At 57.3% G+C, this 19,789-nt stretch overlaps 1 protein-coding gene across 1 annotated transcript in view; it reads left to right on the top strand.

Moving 5' to 3' along the window:
* Positions 1-19,789, top strand: part of Pka-C3 (Protein kinase, cAMP-dependent, catalytic subunit 3) — a 52,399-nt gene that overhangs the window by 28,874 nt on the left and 3,736 nt on the right. The window contains exons 2-6 of the mRNA XM_037233371.1: positions 7,395-7,563; positions 13,946-14,055; positions 17,534-17,687; positions 18,544-18,635; positions 19,041-19,222. Of these exons, the coding sequence (XP_037089266.1) occupies positions 7,395-7,563; positions 13,946-14,055; positions 17,534-17,687; positions 18,544-18,635; positions 19,041-19,222 (707 nt within the window). The remainder of the gene's footprint in view (positions 1-7,394; positions 7,564-13,945; positions 14,056-17,533; positions 17,688-18,543; positions 18,636-19,040; positions 19,223-19,789) is intronic.

Genomic DNA, 19,789 nt, shown 5'->3' with positions numbered 1-19,789 from the left:
ATGTCCATCGTTCATGCCAGGTCAGCCGGCAGAGGTTCACTGATGCGCAGCCACAGTAACTCACAAACGGCATCGATCGGGCGCTAGGATTGCGAATGGATGTGCTCAGCCATGCCGGCAGACGTAATCGACGAAGTTGATGAATGTAGGTTCGATTGATCCTGACCGAAGCATTGGCAGGTACGCAAATATTTTGGGCGGGCATGGGTCACCGTCACTGCGCGTGTCGTTTGTGCGGTATCAAGTGATTCATAGGCGTCTGTTTACGTCGGCGCGTTCATGCCGCTGACCGTCGCATGCCGCAAGTCCACGCACGGAGTTTAGCCTTTATCCCGGAACACTTATGGTGTCATGATATCCCGGAACTTCTGTACGCAACCTAGCATGTGTCACTCTGACCCATAGAAGTCTGACATCACAAACAGTTAGCCTGATGTAATACATGATGCAAGATGGATGCAAATGCACAGTGTGCCCCCCCCGAACTGTTCGCAAATTTCCGCGCCTTTGATACCGATTGGAGCGTTAATCTAACGTGTTGTCTGGTTACTCGGCCGGGTCAGACTCTACCATACAGAGCAGATTATGACCAGCTGCACTCCGGAACCGAGCGGTGGTTTGGTTACCCAGTCCGTGTTGGCGGCGGAGCGGAGCCACTATCATCATTGCACCGGCAATCTTACCAGGTCCAAGTTTTTAGTGGAAGTCAACCACACCCCGGGAGAGCACATCTGGCCCAGTGGCAGTCATGCGGTGGACTCAGTACTGTCGGGGGGGGGGGGGGGGGGGGGGGGGGGTGCAACGGCACATTCGGGATATGTGCCCGGCGTCTGTCCCAAGCCAAATCCTAGCTATCATTCATAGGGGCGGCGCCACGGATTTTAGCTGGACGACAAGATTTTTGCGATGGTCCTGGAAAAAACGGGGCCTCCTCACAAGGGGGTGTCCGTAGCAGTGTCGCATTCAAAAGGAAGGGACGCGGAGAACACGTTCCCCGTGTTAAATTGTTACATATATCATATCCAAGCAAACAAACGTCGGCGATGGAAAAATCCAGAATGGGGACTTTCTGATTCTCCCTTAAGAGGTTTGACTGTCCTAAAGCAGAGCCTCCTGTTCCCGAAAAGAGTCTCCTGATGCACAGAGGGTCTGTCTGTCTTAGAACAGAATGCTCCCGATTCGTGAAGGGGCCTCCAAATCCTGTCACAAAACATGATATCCTGATCCGGAGTAGCGGCCAACTGGTGCATGACAGGGGCTTCCTAAATAAAGGGTCTCTCCTATCCCAAGACAGGGACGTCCTAGTTTGTAACGGGGCCTCCCAAGCCAGCAAAGGTTCCTCCTTCGCACAACATTGGCCTCCTTATCTAGGGAATGGCCTACCTTATTCATAAAGGCAGCCTGCTGATTCACGAAACGGGCCTCTTGATGTAGAAAAGGGACTTCTGAACCCAAATTATTTATTTATCTCAGCTCAGTTGTGGGGCATTCTTGCTTCGGCTTTTGGTCATCCACGGGAAGGAACGATAGCTTTGGCTTGGGAAAAGGGCTCCCAAAAATTTTGAGGAGGCAAAAGTATAGCCCGCTACATACCGGCAGAGTGCAGCTGCCCCATCCACCCCTTCCCCTGCTGCGCTGCCCCTGATCATGCAGCGACGGCAAAAGTTCTATTATAGAGAGAGGACATTCTCTTTTTATTCTGCCCATGTTCGAACGTGTGACTTTTGGATCAAAGTCCTTGCTAAGTATAGCTTATTGGTTGAGGAGAGCGGTCCACACTTACATGGAGTTTTTATCTGAAGTAGCCGTCTTGAAGATCTTTCGGTGCTGTTCACAGTCATGCCCTTCTTAAGAGCTAAGCCCCTCTAGTTTCTGAGCCAAACGCCATCGAAAATGAGGAAAGGTTTATCGGTGAGAGTATTTCAAAGTCACCTTGGCGTTCATACCGTCGTAATAACGTCATTCAAATCCTGTCATTCCATTAGCCATGCAGCGATCAAGGCCAAGAAAATATAATTGCTGAGGCGTTCATATCTGGCGTTCGTGAGCGCGATTTCCAGATAAAACGGCCGACAAGTGGCTCTTAATCAGTGTTGTGCAAGGTACGATGACGTAACCAAACCGTGACGCTTCGAGTAACATATTTATTAAACAGAGAATTGTACTGTCCAAAGCAGTCTTTTAAAAAGTATACCAAAAGTAAGAAGTGAGCTTGTTTCGTCATATCTGACACATGCTTCCATATCTTCAAATGTTAGACATTTCCTTTAAGACCCCAGCACCCGAGTGGGGCAATCCCATTGCAGTGGGTGGCTGTGGCCGAGTTATTTTACCATGCGATGTCATGTCCTGGCACGACCGCACCGGTGGTGCCAGCCGGACCTCCTCATGGTCAGTCGCCAGCTGACCGTCTCAACCAGCCAAATAATGGTGCCCGGTCTCTGGAGCGCGCACCGTCACAGTCCGTTCTCCCAACGCGCCAGTGGCCAGCGCTCCGCCAATTAAGCTGCGGGAACGGCACCCAACAATTACTGACATTCCCTTTCCATGTCCTATCTGTTGTCCGTCTCCGCACGGTCTTGTTGTGCCTGGCGCTCTATCTCGCCTCTCGCCCTCTAGCTCTTTGTCGGCACCGTTCGCGAGTGGCGAGCGCCGCTGCGCCAGCCGGAGCACTTGGCACGCTGCCAACCGACAGACCAACAGCGCGGACCGACGGGCCGCTGCCGGCGATACGCCACGTAACGGGGTCACCACGCGCACACACGCACACGTGCACGCGTGCACACGCCAGCGCTCTCGTGCACGCGGTTGTGCGCGTCTGGCCAGAGGAAGGAAAATTCAAATTGGTCGTGGGTTCAAGTGTGGCTAAAGTAGTCACGTACTATGTCATTGGAACCGAATTGCATGTGTTTACGGTCAGGCCGGGTTTGGCGCGGGCTTTCCCCTTGCAGCGGGTCATTTGTCGGCGTAGGTACTGCGGCGTGAGCCGGTCTTCTGTAAGCGTGCCGAATCGCTCACCACGCGCCTACAGGTGGTCCTGACGGCGCTGGGTGGGGAACCAGGCGCGTTTACTGCGCAAAATGCCTTTGAGCCTTTGCTCAGACATAGGCGCAGCACGTGCGCACATAGGCACAACCACAGACACAGCCACAGTCGCAGGCACAAACGCAGCCGCAGGCACAAGGACAGCCACAGGCACAGGCACAGCCGCAGGCACAGGCACAGGCACGAGCACAAGCACAGCCGCAGGCGCAGGCGCAGGCGCAGGCACAGGCACAGGCACAGGCACAGGCACAGCCACAGCCACAGGCACAATTACAGGCACAGACACAGACACAGACACAGACACATGCACATGCACAGACGCAGACGCAGACGCAGACGCAGACGTAGACGCAGACGCAGACGCAGACGCAGACGCAGACGCAGACGCAGACGCAGACGCAGACACAGACACAGACACAGACACAGACACAGACACAGACACAGACACAGACACAGGTGATTTTTTGCTAATTTGACTTTATTCAGGCCTCGCCCGGGATCCCCCGGCAGTTTGACGAAAACGGCGCCCCAATTGACGGACACGTGCTGATTAACGAAATCTGGGAGCGTTTTAGTTGGATTCTGCAATTTGCATGGGGTAGACCGTTGTTCGCATCGACCCTCGGGTGCCACATTAGCTGTGGATTATGCCTGAGGCATGCATAAGTCGGTGCTGTGCGACGGTTGGCTGACTCTGATCGTGCATAGATAGTCGGCATGATCACTTGCGTGCGGTACTCAATGACATGTCATTGCAGCTTTCCACATGTGCTGGCTGTCGTCGGCTAAGAAGGTTCTGTACAACGCTGATCGATGCGGACTAAGATAGTTAAGTGTATGAAGCCTCCGGTCCCCCAACGTATCGTGAGGGGCATGTTAAGTGAGTCGGGCAAAAGGAGCGGTGTGCCCCGTAATTTGTGGCTATTGAGTTTGTGAGCAAGACCCGGGAATGTTGGGAATGGTTAGTTTGGCAAAGCTACGAGAGTTGCCATCTATGGGTGAGTAAATCGTGAAATACCCATTGAGATCACCGAGTTAAATCGCGACGCGGCAATACGCACCATTCCCTGCCTGTGCTGGGGACGAGCGTCAGGTCTGCTTCTGAAGATGGATTGCAAATGAGGGAAAACAACTCTCTCCGGTACTGGTATTCGCCGAGTGATGCCCGCGCCTGGGGCAGCATGTGCACTATCGTGCGCGCTCTCTGTATGCACGGGCACAAGCCCTTGTGCGCCGGCATGCGCGCGACCGCAGTCACGGGCGGATCCAGGAGGGAGGGGCAGCCCCCCCCCCTCCCGAAGATGGCCAAAGTCCGGCAAAACATGGCGTCCCACAAGGTGGCGTTCCGCCTTTGACTGAAGGTGTGCCGTCAGTCGCTCGGTGATGTCCTACTTCGCATTGAACACGTGTCCCGCGTCTGCTGGATGGCCTGACCCCGTAGGCGCGTGCTGGCAGAAACAGACCGGTCGTTAGGCGGCATGTTTTGCTCGCGGTGACGCCGGGTAAAGTCAGGGCCTTGTGCCCGGGCCTGTCCCCAGCGCCCAGTGGCCGCCGGAGTGCACCTGGCCCGGGGTCACTCGCTAAAACTGTCGCCTCCCCCGCCCCCCCCCAAAAAAAGTGGTGGCCGGCGCCTCCGCGACTCAGGCTCACTTGAGGTTGCTGTCGCCGGCTGCCAGTGGTCGTCGACGCGACCCTTACAGCCGGCCCTTCAGGGACGGCCCTGCAGGGCCAGAGTTAGTCTCCCCCCATGGATGTTATCGCGCCCCGCCCTGGATCACCAGCTGACCTGGGGCGATGTCATCGGCTGTTCCGCGCGTGCCCTGCTCTCACCAATGAGTCTGCACCAGCAGCTGGCAGGCGCGCCGCTGAGCTGGCACCAGCGGTCGGCAAGCGCGCCGCTGGGCTGACACCAGCAGCTGGCACGCGCGCCTCTGGGCTGACACCAGCGGCCGGCATGCGCGCCGCTGTGCTGACACCAGCGCGCTCCAATATCGGGGCTGTATCGAACGCCAGGCTTGAGATGTTTCGCGGTAAGAAGCCGGTCAACTAGCTGACTTTCAGCAATCTGCTCAGACATATTGGAAGCCTGCTAATAAGGACTAGGACAGGCGATCCTGCAGCATCAAGGGCACCTAGCACTGCGTCATACGTTGTTTTCAGACCCCGTGTCGCAAGGGAATCCCACTCTTCATCTCCCGGCTGAGTGTGGGCTATTTTCAGGACCATTGCCTCACCCATTAGGCGCCGCGTGCGTTTTGGCCGGCCGCCCGGCTCCGTGCCGTACCGTCTGGCCGCACGCCCACCCATCTGCTCTCATTGGCAAACGCACCGAAACCCACTCTGTGTTTCTCTGTGATGGATCGTGGGTTCCAGAGCCGCTGATAGCATCAACGCCTGGTGGGTATGCTCCGACGCTGACAATGGCTATTTTTGTGAGCGATCGATCAGGACCCCGCTCACCTTTTGCTGTTACCGGCGCTGACGCCGGCGACGTCTGCCCGGTGTACAGTTGCACGGCGGTGTTTTTTCGGTCGCATATCGATCGTGGAGCCGGCTACGGCGGCGTTTTATGCATGCAGCTGCCGCCGCCGCCGCCGCTGCCGCCGCGCGCCGTTCCGGTCTCCGGGGCCATGGGCGCCGTCACACTCCGCCTGCCGGCCGGCTGCGCCGCCGTGCGCTGCGACGCCGCGACGGCGCCGCGCTCGCCTCCCGGGCTGCCCTGCTCACACCGCCGGCCGCCGCTGACGTATTGATCTGCATTGTGGCGGGCGCGCCGCTTGCACCGTTCGTCGAAGTGCCGGCAGCGGCAGGCCGCGGCGTGGACCGGGCCCGCGTGAAGGGCGCGGCAGGGCGCTGGCACCGGCCGCTGTCGGCCGGGGTCAGGGCGGCCGGTCCCGGCTGGACCCGGGCCGAGGCCGGGCCGGCCGGGCCGCTGGCCGGTCGCGCTGTTTGTGTTGCGCTTGGGATCGGCAGGGTCGCCGGGGGCTGACTCGATCCCCCGGGCCGGGCCGGCCCAGTTCGAAATGCATCAGTGGTGCTCAAAACGCGACGAGAGCGACTTACGTCAGACTGAGGGGCCCAACCATAATCAGCCGCTGACAGCCGGTCGACCTTGTGATATTGATTTGCGTCATTTTTGGTACAGCAGGCTAAGATTTATTCGGTGTATTCTCGCTAAAGCAGGCTAAGCAGCCCAGTTTCTGAGAGGCTCGCCGTCAGTTTGCCAATGATTTATGATACCGTGAGCCGTGCTCGTGTGTCCGCCGGGCGTCGTAAGCAGCGGCGTGAACTGACCCGTGCCCGGGCAGGGGCGGCCCAGGCCGCCGCCCGCCTGCCGGCCAGATGCTGCGTCCTTTCATGCGACAGCGCTGGCCCGATGGGCGGGCAGCGGTGAGTCGTTTCGCGGGCTTGCCAGCCATGTGTTGGTTTAGAGTAACTTTGCGTGCCGATGTGCTGCATTGTGAGTCAGAGCCGGTGTTTGGAGTGTACACAGTTCGGCGAAGTGGCGTCTGAGAGGTCGCCGGGCGGATGGATGGCGATTCGACAGCATGTCCGCTGAAGGGTTCGGTGAAACTGAACCGGGTTCCAAGGAAGTCTTTTTTCGCTCAAAGGTAGAAATAGCTCGCTGTAATCGTCTTTACCGAGCAACTTGGCTTAAATGTCGAGGACGTCACCAAAAAGCACCAGAGGGTGTGTGGTTTGCAGAGGCGGCAACATCAAAAGGCATTCTACCAAAAACCAGAGAGAAGATGGTGACATGAAAGCATGCCTACCGCATAGGCTTCCAGGGCACTATTTTGTGGCGAAATGCTGTGTCCTAGAGGCATAACCGCGTTCTAATCCAGCAACCTGTTGGTGATTTGTTACTTACACTAATGTGTGTGTTAATTGGCTATAACACTGTCCATATACTCTCGCACAGTAGGGACAACTAGTTAAATAAGGCTGATGCGCGCGTATAGAGCGTGCCATTTTGCATGCCGTCGTCTGGCGTCTGTTCGCTGTCGTCTGGCACGTGACGAGCGGTCATGCCCGTCACCCGCCGCTGACGCCCGCCCAGCTCGCTGTTCCGCTGTGTCGAAATTAAATATTTGGGGTGGAAAATGGCACCTTTTACGAACGATTCCGGGCTCTTGGTTTCGGGCCCTCTTCGTAATTTCGATCTCTAATTTAGGTGTGTTTTGTAATTTCCGCTGTTTTCGGCCTCCTTTAGGGCTTTGGCGAGGACATCTCGGTCTCCGTGACGCACATACTGAGCCGATTTCGGTCTCCTCGGCACAGGAACCGCGGCGATTTCGTTTTCGGTGGCACATGAACCGCGGCGATTTTGACATAGCGTACTGTTTCAGGCACCGGCACGTTCGGTCGCGTCTGTCTCTGCCGCGAGAAGGCCACCCGATCCTACTGGGCCATGAAGATCCTGGCCATCCAGGACGTCATCAGGTTGAAGCAGGTGGAGCACATCCGAAACGAGAAGCTCATCTTGTCCGTTGTGCGACACCCGTTCATCATCGAGATGTGAGTATAGCGAGCGACGTGTGACCACATTGGGGACATTGGCTGTCGGTGTCCCGTGCGCACGCGATATGCGTGGTATACTGTGTAGATGTTCTCAAAAGTTATGGTGTTCATCATGTTGTCTGTGCATAGGTAATGACGCTTTGTCCCTGCAAATAACTGACGATGCTTCCCCCAGTTTTGGACATCCTCGTTTTTCTGTTGTCTTTTGGACGACGACCAATTCCTCCAGTTTTGAGCGTCCTCAACACGCATCAGCCGACAAGCGCTCATGCCATATCATGCCATATCATACCATGTCGAGACGTTAGGGGCCGGTAGCAGCACCCATGTTAAAGGTCAGGTGACGTCAGAGGGCAGGACGGACCGTACCCAGCATTGCTGCACGCAATGCTTTCGTCGTCAAATGCTGCCGGTGACTCAGAATTTCACGATCGGTTGGTGGGGACCAGGGGTTTACGCAATTACCCCTATTTAGCATGGGTGCTGATCCCAGAAATCCATTCAACCAAAAGGTGGGGTCTAAATTTTGAAAGTTGACTTGGTGCCCGAGACAAAAAGACAGCTGCAATTCCAGACACCGCGCCAGAGCACTGCTCAAAGACCCCAGTCGCGTCAATGTACAATTCCTGGTCTGGCTGCTGACGCACAGACGGATTTCACCGAACTTTCAGTCAATCAAGGCCAATGCGATCTCTAAGAAAGTCTTTGTGAGTTGGAGCCGAAATTTAGCCAAACGCATGGCCTAAGATCGTTGGTAAGTGACTCCAAGTAGAAAAGTTACAGGAAATATTTTGTTTCTGGCAGCTCTAAAAGTGTTTCATGACGAAATGCATGGGTACATTTACATCGCAGCGTTTTGTTGTTTATGAGGCTCTTATAACGGAATTTTATCTTTGAAGACCTTGCCCGTCTCCAAATATTGTTGCTTCCCAAATATTTGCTTGCAAACATTTTCTTCGACCTCTAAAAATATCACGACTGGATTCGACTCTATCGTAATCGGTTCCGAAGTTCACCCAGGCGATCTTCTCGAATCGGGATGGCATTTGACTCTGCTGCTTGGAGTCTGGTTCGTCACCGCCCCCGTGCGCTTATACTCGAACCCTACTCCCCTCGATAAGTATCGGGCGCAGGTCAGAGTTGTGGGATCTGATATCCTTTCTTCGTGGCTTTATGGCTGATGGGATCATAACTCCTTTGCTGATAGTACTATGGATGAGGCGCCGCATGACCATTTGCAGGTGACGTGCCCTAAAACTTCAAATCATTATCATCGTCAGCGTGCTATGGACGTGCACCCTTGTCCAGGATCCTGGATCATCAGTCACTTACAGTATGTCCTCGGGCGGAGCAACACGACTGTTGCGTAACGATAAAGTGAGCATATGAAGGTACTGTTACGCCATCCACCGTCTCAGAGAATGCCATGAGCCCTGCTGACGAATTGCTGGTGATATTACCTTGGTTCGTAACCATTTGGCATACTCGACGGGCATTATTTTGAGGTCACTTGTAAATAAACACGTCATTAAATCGATACTCGACACCGAAACCAGGCTGCACCTAAGCAAATGAAATCTGCGATGGACGTGACTCACTACCAACAAACGGGCCGCCGGAGAGCAGTGCCATTTGTTTGGCCCGGCGGCGCGGCTGGCCGGGTCGGCCCGGTCGGCCGTGACTTACGAGCGGCCCAGCGGGCCGCCAGCCCCGGCCGACCGCCGCTCCCAGCAGCGCGCGCCGCGCGGTGCCGTGGATGTGCTATCCGGCTTGACGGCACCGGAGCTCGCTGGTGCTCCATGACTCTGCCCTGTGGGGGCTGGGCGGCCGCGGCTAGCCCGGGGTATGTGGCACAGGGACATCGCCTGGACGCAGCGATATCGGCTGAATGTAGGGACATCTACTGGATACGGAGATATCGGCTCAACATAGGGACGTCGGCTGAACTCAGGGACCTCAGCTAAACAGAGACGTAACAGAGGCGTCGGCTGAACGGAAACAGAAACAGAGACGTCGGCTGGACGCAGGGACATCACCTGGACACATGGACATCGGCTGAACGTGGGACATTGACTGGATATAGATGTATCGGCTGAACACAAGTATATCAGCTGTATACAGGGCATTTTAATGCGTTTGACTCGACTGGATCAGGCCGGAAAGAAAGATATGTTGGGTTCCCAGTCACGTTGGAATTGCGGGCAACGAGTGGGCGGACGCGGCTGCCAGGCGAGCAGCGCTGGCTCCATGTGTTCGCTCTCTTTCTATTCCTGCCAGATACTTTTGCGCTGCAATAAAAACCTTCCTGCACAACAAGTGGCAGCGTTGTTGTGATCGGATGGATGGTAATAAGCTTAGAGAGATAAAACCTAAGCTGGGTCAGTGGTTCTCTTGTTTCCGCAAAATGCGGCGAGAAGTGATCCTCTGCAGATTAGGCATCGGGCACACGTACGCAACCAACGGCTATATGTTGGAGGGAGTCGATAAACCTATCTGTCATCGATGTGGTGCAGTCCTTACCGTTCGCCATATCCTTATTTCTTGTCCGCGCCTCGCGGAAAAACGCCAACGTTACTTTGGACAGCATGACTCGCCCCTTACCCTCTGTGATATGCTAGGAGATAACTCACCATTTCTGGAATCTCAACAGATCTTTTTGTTCCTCAAACACATCAACTTTGGGACCATTTATGCGGCTCATTAGATAGGTAAAACCAAACTCGTTATGGGCGCCAAATGACCACCGCAGTCGGCGCGCCCGTATACTCCAATCACCAACCAACCACCACCAACCAGGTATATGAGCTGAACACAGGAGCAGCGGCTGGACGCAGGAACACCGGCTGGATACAGGAACATTGGTTGGACACAGAGACATTCGACTGGACGCAAGGACATTGCCTGTACACAGGTACTTCGGCTGGATGCCGAACATTAGCTGGACAAGAGCTGGCCCGCTGGCTGGAGGCTAGGCTCGCTGCACTCGCACCACGTCTCACCACAGATCCATCGGACACAGGGCGGACGGCAGGGCATGGTCATCGGCCGGATGCAGGACTGCTGAACCGAACACAGGGTCAATACCGGCCTGAGGTCCCACCGGACCGGCCAGGACCGTCTGCCCAGCTCGGGCGCCGTGCGTCCGGGAGTGCCGCCGCTGGTCCGACCCGGCCGACCTCGCCGCCGGGCCGCCGCCGCCGCCGCCGCCGCCGCCGCCGCCGCCGCCGCCGCCCGTCTATTTGCCTCCGGCGGGCGTAGCTGACCTCACCGGCGGCGCCCGGTGTCGAGACACGGCCCGGTGCGCAGGGGCGGCCGCTCAGCAGGCCGGCGGCGCTCCGCTCCGGACCGCTGGTGTTGGCACCCGCTCGCCAAGCGTCGACGCCTGCCGCCCGCCGCCAGCGGACCACCTGCCGCGCCGTGTCCGCGCCGTATCAGGCTTACGCGTGTCCTCGCGTGCTGTCGTGGGGCGGTGTCGTGGTGCTGTGCATGTGTTGCCATGGAAGTTTTCCTGGTAGAAAGCGAGCCGCCCTCTGATTAACAGGTCGGGAAGCTACTGAGAGCTGCTCTCGCCAGACGCCTGGCAAGCGCTCGGCCGTGTTCGCGGCCGTAAATCAGCGCCCTCTGATGATGTTGACTTTTGATCGGCGGTGGCGCGCGCCAGTGGCGGGGATGGCGGCCTCGGCGCCGGCTAGGCCCTCGTCTGGTGGAGCCAGTCCGCGGAAATGAGGCTGCCGGCGACGTGTGACGCACGCGACCGCCTGTTGATGTTGGACACCGTGTTGGGCGCTCCGACACGCCGTCTACGTCTGACGTCCGCACGTCCTGACCCCCCGTCCCCCACTACCGGGGGAGGTGGAGGGGGGGGGGGGGAGGTCAGTCCTTTGGGATCGACTGGTCTGGCGGCGAGAGGAAGAAAACTTTCCGCTCATTTGGTTTGGCACAGTGAGCGGCTGAAGGGGAGCCGAGGATTCTGGGACATGGCCAGCTTGAAACACTCAAATGACGTGAGCATCGTCCCGCTTGTTTAAAGCAGACATCTTACATCTGCAAGGCTTGTGCTTCATGTGGTGAGACACTGCAAGTTACTGCACTGTGGGTCAGCTTAATTTTAGGGGAGCTATCCGGCATCAGTTATCTCTGGGGACGATAGCAACTGCAGGATGAAATGGGAAGCTATGACGGCGTTGCATATTATACCGCATAGCAGACTCAGTTCCAATGGTTTTCCCCATTCCGCGGCGCCCTGCACCGATTTAGTCCAGCCGCGGCAGAGGAAAACGCGCACCGTGATGACGATATTTCCTGCCGGTTGTGTTGAGTCACGCGCTAGTGAAACTGCATGGACAAGTCATATTTGTAAGACCCTGACGAGCTGCGCTGGGCATACACGTGCCGTCACTGGGGCCTGCCTCGGCGTGTGGCCCGGCTGTGTCAACACGCGGCGGGGCTGACCTTGGCCCGGTGCGCACCGCACCTTGCCCTAGCCCCGCCCGTCAAAACAGTGCCGTGAGGAGGCCCACCGCCGCCGCCGCCGTCGTCAGACCGCCGCCGTTCCGCCTGCGGTCCCTGGCGGCTCAACTTCACCACACCAGCATCGTCAGCGTCATCGTCACATCAGCGGGCTCGCCGTCAGCCTGATCATGCCACCGTCTTGACCATGCCACCGTCTTGACCATGCCCCCAGTCTGACCATGCCCCAGTCTGACCATGCCCCCAGTCTGACCATGCCCCAGTCTGACCATGCCCCAGTTTTACCATGTGCCCAGCTCTGTCGCAGTCCTTACCATGCGGCCGGCGTGACCATGCCGCATTAACCAGCCGTTTGCCGGACGTGCGGCTGTCCTGAGCCTGCGCTGGCCTGGGGCTCCGTGCGCTGTGCCGTCTGTACGCCCTCGCGCCGCCGGCTGATGTCCGGGCAGCATGACACGGGCCGGATGCGGTGTCCTTGTGCCCGGAGTCGGACTGTGCTGATGTCGGAGCCCTGCAGGACGCTGTCGGCCTGGGACGGCGCTCCTGTCGGACCCGGGCAAGCGGCAGAGCCGGCAGTGCCGCGCTCTCAGCGCCTCGCCCGGAGATGCCCCCGTCTCGTGCTTATCCCGCCGTGTGCAGCGTGGCCGGCAGCGCTGCACCCGGAGATATCCCCGTCTCGTGGTTACCCTGCTGTGTGCAGCGTGGCCGACAGCGCTGCGCCCGGAGATGCCCCGTCTCGTGCTTACTCTGCTGTGGGCAGCGTGGCCGACAGCGCTGCGCCCGGAGATGCCCCCGTCTCGTGCTTACCCTGCTGTGGGCAGCGTGGCCGACAGCGCCTCGCCTGGAGATGCCCCCGTCTCGTGGTTACCTGTGGCTGCGCTGTGGCCCGGTTACAATGGCTGGCGAGGCCTGGGATGGGACGGGCCGACCGACCGAGGAGAGCTCTTACGGCTCGACCCGGCCGTAAATATCGGCCCATCTGGGCAGACGTCGGCCCGCCTCGGCAGAAGTCGGGATTGTGGCGCGCCGCGATCCGTTCTGCCGCACTACAGGCGTTCTTGACGTGCTGTTTGAGGGTCACCAGTGATACTAGGAGGCTGAACCCCGCAGCTTCAGCCACCGCAGGCGCCTGCGCACCGCCCGCTGTAACGAGAGCTCTGTTTCTACTGATCTGGCGAAGTTCATACACTTAAAATGGCTTAGATTTGTGCTGATGCGGGCGATTTGAATCGTGATGTAATGGTACATTTGTGGGGTTGTCTTGCGAAGTGGTCCAATTAGTTGAATGGGTAGGTATCACAGAATGATAATTACTGTTCAAATTTAATTGATCAGAATAATTTGTGTATACGCAGGAGGTTTGCGTATCAAACTGAAGCGGAAATTATGAAGAAACCTAATTTTTTTAAAAAATTATGAACGTCGGTCAAAAACTTGTGTTGTAGCGTTATGTGATGAGACACGCTTTCGCTTATAAGTCCGAGATTGGACGGATTTATGTGCGCTTCACGCAGTGCGCGGACTAGTTATAGCTCATTACGTCATCACGAGGCAGTTTTAGCGGTCGTTCGGTACAACACTGAGTGAGATATGACACTCAGAACAAGCAGGCCTTAAACGGCTATAACCTACCTCAAGCCCGGTCGAACCACTTAACTATGCTCGGCCATGCACGCAATGTACAGGCTTACCCCTACAGCACGTACACAATGCGACAAATGAGGTGCGCCGCCAGCCGACACCGTAAGTGGATAACCGGTTTCCCGCGCATTCCTGCTGCTCGCGCCCAGTCGCCGCTATCCATACGTTTTTTTTTTATCCGTTCCCGTTTTCCGCATTTTGCTGCGGTCATGACGGCACCGGTTGGCTGCGGCGGCCGGCTGACGGCTGCTGCTGGTCTGTTCCCCAGGTCGTGGACGCATCATGACAAGTCGTTCCTGTACATGCTGTTCGAGTACGTGGTGGGGGGAGAGCTGTTCTCGTACCTGCGCCACGCCGGGCGGTTCTCCAGCAGCTCAGGTCAGTGGCCGCCGTCCGAGGACCCTCGCCGCCACGCGCTCCGCCGCCGCTCAAGCTGACAGGAGGAACTGGAGCGTATCCCGGATGTAATGAGGGCTCTTCTTATGGAATTGCTTCGTTCCAGCAGCGGGCGTTTTCCAGAAGCTGCATGTAATTTGTATAACTGCACACCCGGATGTCGCTATTTTTGTGGGAGTGAGAGCTCACTGGGCAAGCATTAAAGAACGTATCCAGGACGTGGTCGGGTGGTGACACGCACAGTACACGTCTTATGAAGTTCGTGTTCGTTACGTTTAGTGGCAGAGTTTTATGTAGACGACAGGGGCGTAGTTTCACAAAATGAGCTGGGGAGGGACCGGGAGGAGTGAAAAAATAACGCAACCTACCCGCAAAATAAGCTTAGGGACGGGTTTCTACCCGGATTTAGACCATCTTTCCTCTCAAAGTTGGGGGAGGGGATGGCTTGAGCCCCTTCCCCCGAATGACTAGGAAACTGTACCCATGATAGATGGTATGCATTGTGTCGTTTTCCTGTCGCATGGTAGGTAAATAGTTCTCGAAGGACTCATTACAAACGCAATTTATCCTCGTAATATCTTCCGTCTTCTGGCTTGACCAAATGTGGCATATTTTTCCAGCCAAAATGTACCTTTCCAGGGGGGGGGGGGGGGTCGTTGGTTATGTTGCGGTGCCAGGCCCGCACTCTTGCTCGCTGAGTTTGCCGGCGGACCAACGCCAGCATCACACTGCTGTTGACGACGGGATGCTGTTGGGCTTGTGCTAGCACGCGAGAGTCGGCGGGCACGGCTCTGCTATGGCAACAACAACACGAGCTGCACTATGCTCGTTCAGTTTACATAGCTACGTAATCGGAGCCGACGTGCATCGGCTGTCTGCTGCGTCAACAGAGGGAAACGGTCGCTCGATCATGCCGGCGTGCATAGCCTTTTCGCTGCAGATATCGACATCTCACGCAGTATGGTTCTCTCTTCGAAAACACGGCGATTCTGCGAACCAAACACAATGTCTCTTGCCGGTCTTGTTTTGTGGCGCATGCGCCGGCGGCCATTTCCGGGTGTATTCCAGTCGCTGCCACCGCCAGACGGCTGGCGGCCGCCCGCCATGACCGGCTTGGCCGGGGCCCAGGCGAAGCGGGGAGTTTGCACCGGGCCGCGGCGCCGCCGCTGGTAAACAGCGCACCGCCGGCAGCGGCCGTCACCGTCAGCCGTCGGCGGCCGACCGTCGGCCGTCACCCGTTGGTCATCGCCCACCGCCCGCCGCCTGCCGCCTGCCGCCTGTTGTCCGCCTCCCGTCGGCGGCGACCGCTCCACGCCGCCTGTGGCAGCTACCCTGCCCTGACTTACCCTGCCCTGTCCGACCCTACCCGACTCTGCCCGGCGTTGCCCGATTCTAACCGCCTGGACCTGCCCGCCCGGCCCTGCCCTGGGCTGGACCGGCCCGGCTTGGTGGCGGCTGGCTGCGGCAGGCCACAAAGTGGTCAAACCGCACCGCCATTGCGCGTGCCTGTGCCGCGGGCCCGAGGCGCCCTGTAGAGCGGCGTGGCGCCAGGCTCACGGCGCCGGGGCGGCGCGGCGGCGCGGCGGCGCGTGCAGGCGGCCGGCCGCGTGACGGGCGGCGTCTGGGGTGAGCCGGCGAACACACGTGTGGTAATTGCAGATATGTGATGATCGCAAATTGTGCACGCCCTGGGGCGGGGGGGGGGGGTCCTACGGTGCACAAAGAAAGAAGCTGGCTGTGTTCATTTCTGAAGCCTTGTCTGGTACTTTGAGTCCCCATAATGTTCACCGAAAAAAAGACAATATCGAGCTTGACTGAGGAATGTCAGTCACAGTTGTTCCCATGCAGTTGGGAGCTTTAAGGTAGGGGGTCACTGTCAACGGTGATAGTTAACTGCTGTTAGATCGATGATACGGACACACTTGTTTATCACCGTGTTTCGCGATGCGAAACATTTAGCAAATATCGTATTTTTCTCGTCACCGCAGAGTCTTGCTACCAGGAGAAGATTAGGAGTTGCTTGAGGTAGGTGCTGCAAACTCGCTGCACAGCCGAAGTGGCCTGCCCTCCTCTGGTCAGCGGGAGAGGGGTCTAACCCTGACCTGCAACTCTCGATAAGTAAACACACGACGTTGTACTTGGCAAGTCGATGTGCACGACAACCTTCACTATGTTTGCAGTCACGAAGCAAGCTGTTTCAACCGGCTAGGCTTCCTGGCGGCACCTAAACAAAGCCCTTGCACGGCGTGTTTTAAGCGCGGCTTGGCACGCTAATTCTTCAGAACCCCGCCGCAAGCCGGCTAGTATCACACGAGGTAGTCCCAAGCCCTGTCCTTTTTAATTTGTGTGGTGTAAACATAAAGTGGGGGTGCTTGCTGTTCCATGCATACGTTTTCTATCCTTCCATACACCGAAATAAACGTCTGGTCGCATCGGAGATTACGTCACCATTACAACTTCGTTTGTGTAATGCGTCGCCGCCATTTTTTGTCGCAACAGCGCCACTTCTTCCGAGATGGACTTAGAATGAGACTGACAATGCTGCAGTCCGTGAAATGTTTCGATCGCAGACGATCTGCCGGCGAGCCAGCTGGAGCTGCTGTCAAGTGCGCGGCGTCCACAGCATAATTCCATCCTAGCAGGCTTTGCGAGAGCCCTCCGAAGCTCTCCGTCAAAGTTCCGTGTTGTTCAGAAGTTTGGAAAAACAATCAGTGGGCGATGGACAGAGTGGCGTCTGATGCGGCCCGGACCAACGGTCGCCGCCTCGGCAAATCTGGCGAACCAAAAGCCGTTTTCCATGTCTTTAGAGGATGCACGCTTTTGATGCATACGGCCGCGGGTCCGCGCAGCTGTAGCCTGGCTAGGACGGCAAAGTAAATATTAAAGTTTCCCCGAGTCCCACGAGATTCCCCACGCTTCCAGCTCATGGACTCTGAAAGTTTGCTATCAGTTAATACTATGCAGACGACGAGCCTACCAAGAAGCTTCGATTTGCTGGAGTTACTTGTATTTAACAGCGTAACAAACATTACTACGCATTTGAACAGATCGGTGGCGTCTTGACAGCATAGACAGCAGGGCGATGCCTCCCCTTGATCAGAATAGATCATACAAAACTACGCATTGCACAGTTGCAAATCTGTCGTGCCGTATATTCTGAGAACATTCGATAACGTCCCGATCCGCGAATGTTCTCTCGGAACTGCGACAGCCCAGGAACATTCGTGCACGGTCCATCCATGTATGGGCCGGCGACGGTGCGGGATCTCAAACGCTATGTCGGTCTGTGATCTGTCCGGCGAGCGGGCACTTGTCAATCCAGCCGTTACCCGCCGCCTGAAATGTCGCCCGCCCCCGCAGCCGGCAGCACCTCCGCTGGCGCGCACCGCGGCCGCTATCGTGACAGTGACGGTCCGTCGCCATGACAACCGCGCCCTGACCGCCGTGGGCGTCCCGACAGGTCTGTTCTACGCCACGGAGATCGTGTCGGCCCTCGAGTACCTGCACGCGCAGTCGATTGTGTACCGCGACCTGAAGCCGGAGAATCTCCTGTTGGACCGAGACGGCCACCTCAAGATCACCGACTTCGGCTTCTCCAAGAAGCTCAATGACAGGTGGGGGCTGAGATCAGCGTCAGACGCGTGCAGATTAGCGTCTCGCCAGAGAACGGAAGACTTCGCTTACCATGTTTACGAGCCCCGCTGAAACCCTGGCGATTGTGAAAAGTTGTCATTGTGAGTGATGTCAGCAAGAGCGGGTTTATGAAGCTCCGCATGTGGCCAGCGTTGGCTCGCGGAACTCCAGGTAAGGTCAGTGTCAGGCCAGTGAAGGTTCGCTCGGTGCCAGGCGTGTGAAGGCCGGTCGACCCCAATGTCAGGCCAGTGGCAGGCAATGTCCGATGGTCAAAGTTCACTGGCCGTTCGCCGGGGGCCGGCGGTGAGAGGGAGGCGTCTGTGACGTGTCGGGGCAGCCCTACGACGCACCAGCAGAACCCCTCGCTCCGAATGGGCCTCAGGTGTTGAACTGAGCCCGAGCATCTGTATCGTATTGCTTCGCCCCATGGGGTTGAATGATTGTTATGTTTGGTGCTGTTCTATTGGTTTAGGGTACATTTATGATGGACCCCCGTGTCCGTCGAGCAAAATGTGATGCGTAAATTATCGGGTTCTTGAAATGATGACGATGCATAATGCTGCAGTAAACCATCAGAATTGTGTCATTTATCGCCCATATATGAGAACTTGCACCGCTGTGTTGGAATGACGTCACTGTTTTCCTTGCGGGACGGCCTCTGATATTGTGTCGCTCTCGGTTGGCCATCGCTGGTGTCACGGCGCCATGGAGCCGCACCGCAGCCTGACGCATCACAACATGGTGTGTCTGGACTAACGCCTGATGGCGTGTCTGGCGCCGCCTGGTGGCGAGTCCAGGCGGCGGCGAGCGGCCGGTGACGAGTTGGGATGCCGGCAGGACGTGGACGCTCTGCGGCACACCCGAGTACCTGGCGCCGGAGATCATCCAGTCCAAGGGGCACAACAAGGCGGTCGACTGGTGGGCGCTAGGTGAGCCTGCTGTCGTTGACAGGCACCGGCCGCCGCCGCTGGCCGCTGGCCGCTGGCCGCTGGCCGCTGGCTCTTCGTGCGCGCGGCTTCTGAGTACAGCGGGGAGCGCGCTGCGTCAGGCAGCTTTGGGTGATCGCGTGGCACATTGCCAGGTCGGAATGGGCGGATTCTTGTCTGGAACTGAACGCACCATTAATATCTGCGGTAGTTTGAAGTGGTGTTTCATCGATCAGAGCTTTTGCTGGTTTATTTTCGGGGAACCATTGGCTCCCCTATGTCACAGCTCCTTCTATTAATTTTATTTTGGGAGAGCGCTATTCCCGTTTGCGCGCTGAACTTTCGCCGGAGACCCCACACGGACAGACGGTGACACGACGCTAAATGGCTTGCGCCGCCCGCGCGCAGGCATCCTGGTGTACGAGATGCTGGCCGGCTATCCGCCTTTCTTCGACGATAACCCGTTCGGCATCTACGAGAAGATTCTGGCGGGCAAGATAGAGTGGCCGCGACACATTGACCCGGTGGCCAAGGACCTGATCAAGAAGCTGCTCGTGCAAGACAGGACGAAACGTCTCGGCAACATGAAGGTGAGTAGCCGACGGCGCCTACGCCCGCCGTGTAACCCGACGCGGAGCCACCCGCCGGCGTGGGGTTTGTTATGACACGGTGTCCCGCCCGGAGTGTACCAGGTTCCAGCCTGTCAGACTTTGAGCGTATGCGCGATCCCAAGTGATAACGGATATCACAAACAGCGACTCTTCGCTGATGAGCACACGCTTTGCTATGTTTGTCCTGTTCTTATCGGCGCGTGTCGGCATGGGGAGATGAAGGAAGGGGGGGGGGGGGAGGGGGCAACGCCCCGTCCCAAAACGTAGGGCAAAGTTCAGTGCAGACGTTACCCGCCGAAAGTTCGTTCGACAGGAATGCAGGCCCTACTCCACTATCACCCTGACTCCGAGCCCCAGCCTCGCTTCGGTTTCTCCCGATGCGGTTGTCACAAAAGATCGCGACGTTCTTGAGCAAGGCAGCCAGGCAGCCTTCATGTCGTGAGAACAGCTGACAAGCACGATCGGCGTCGTAACAGAAATCGATCATTTCGAAGTAGCCGCGTGCGTCCACCTCACGTTACCAGGAGTCTTATACAGACTGACTTC

This window comes from Pollicipes pollicipes, unplaced genomic scaffold, assembly GCF_011947565.3.
Source record: "Pollicipes pollicipes isolate AB1234 unplaced genomic scaffold, Ppol_2.1 Scaffold_7231;HRSCAF=8579_pilon_pilon_pilon, whole genome shotgun sequence".
NCBI classification, from domain to species: Eukaryota; Metazoa; Arthropoda; class Thecostraca; order Pollicipedomorpha; family Pollicipedidae; genus Pollicipes; species Pollicipes pollicipes.
The sequence above is the reverse complement of the archived record's forward strand: the minus strand, read 5'-3'. Positions and strand labels throughout refer to the sequence as shown.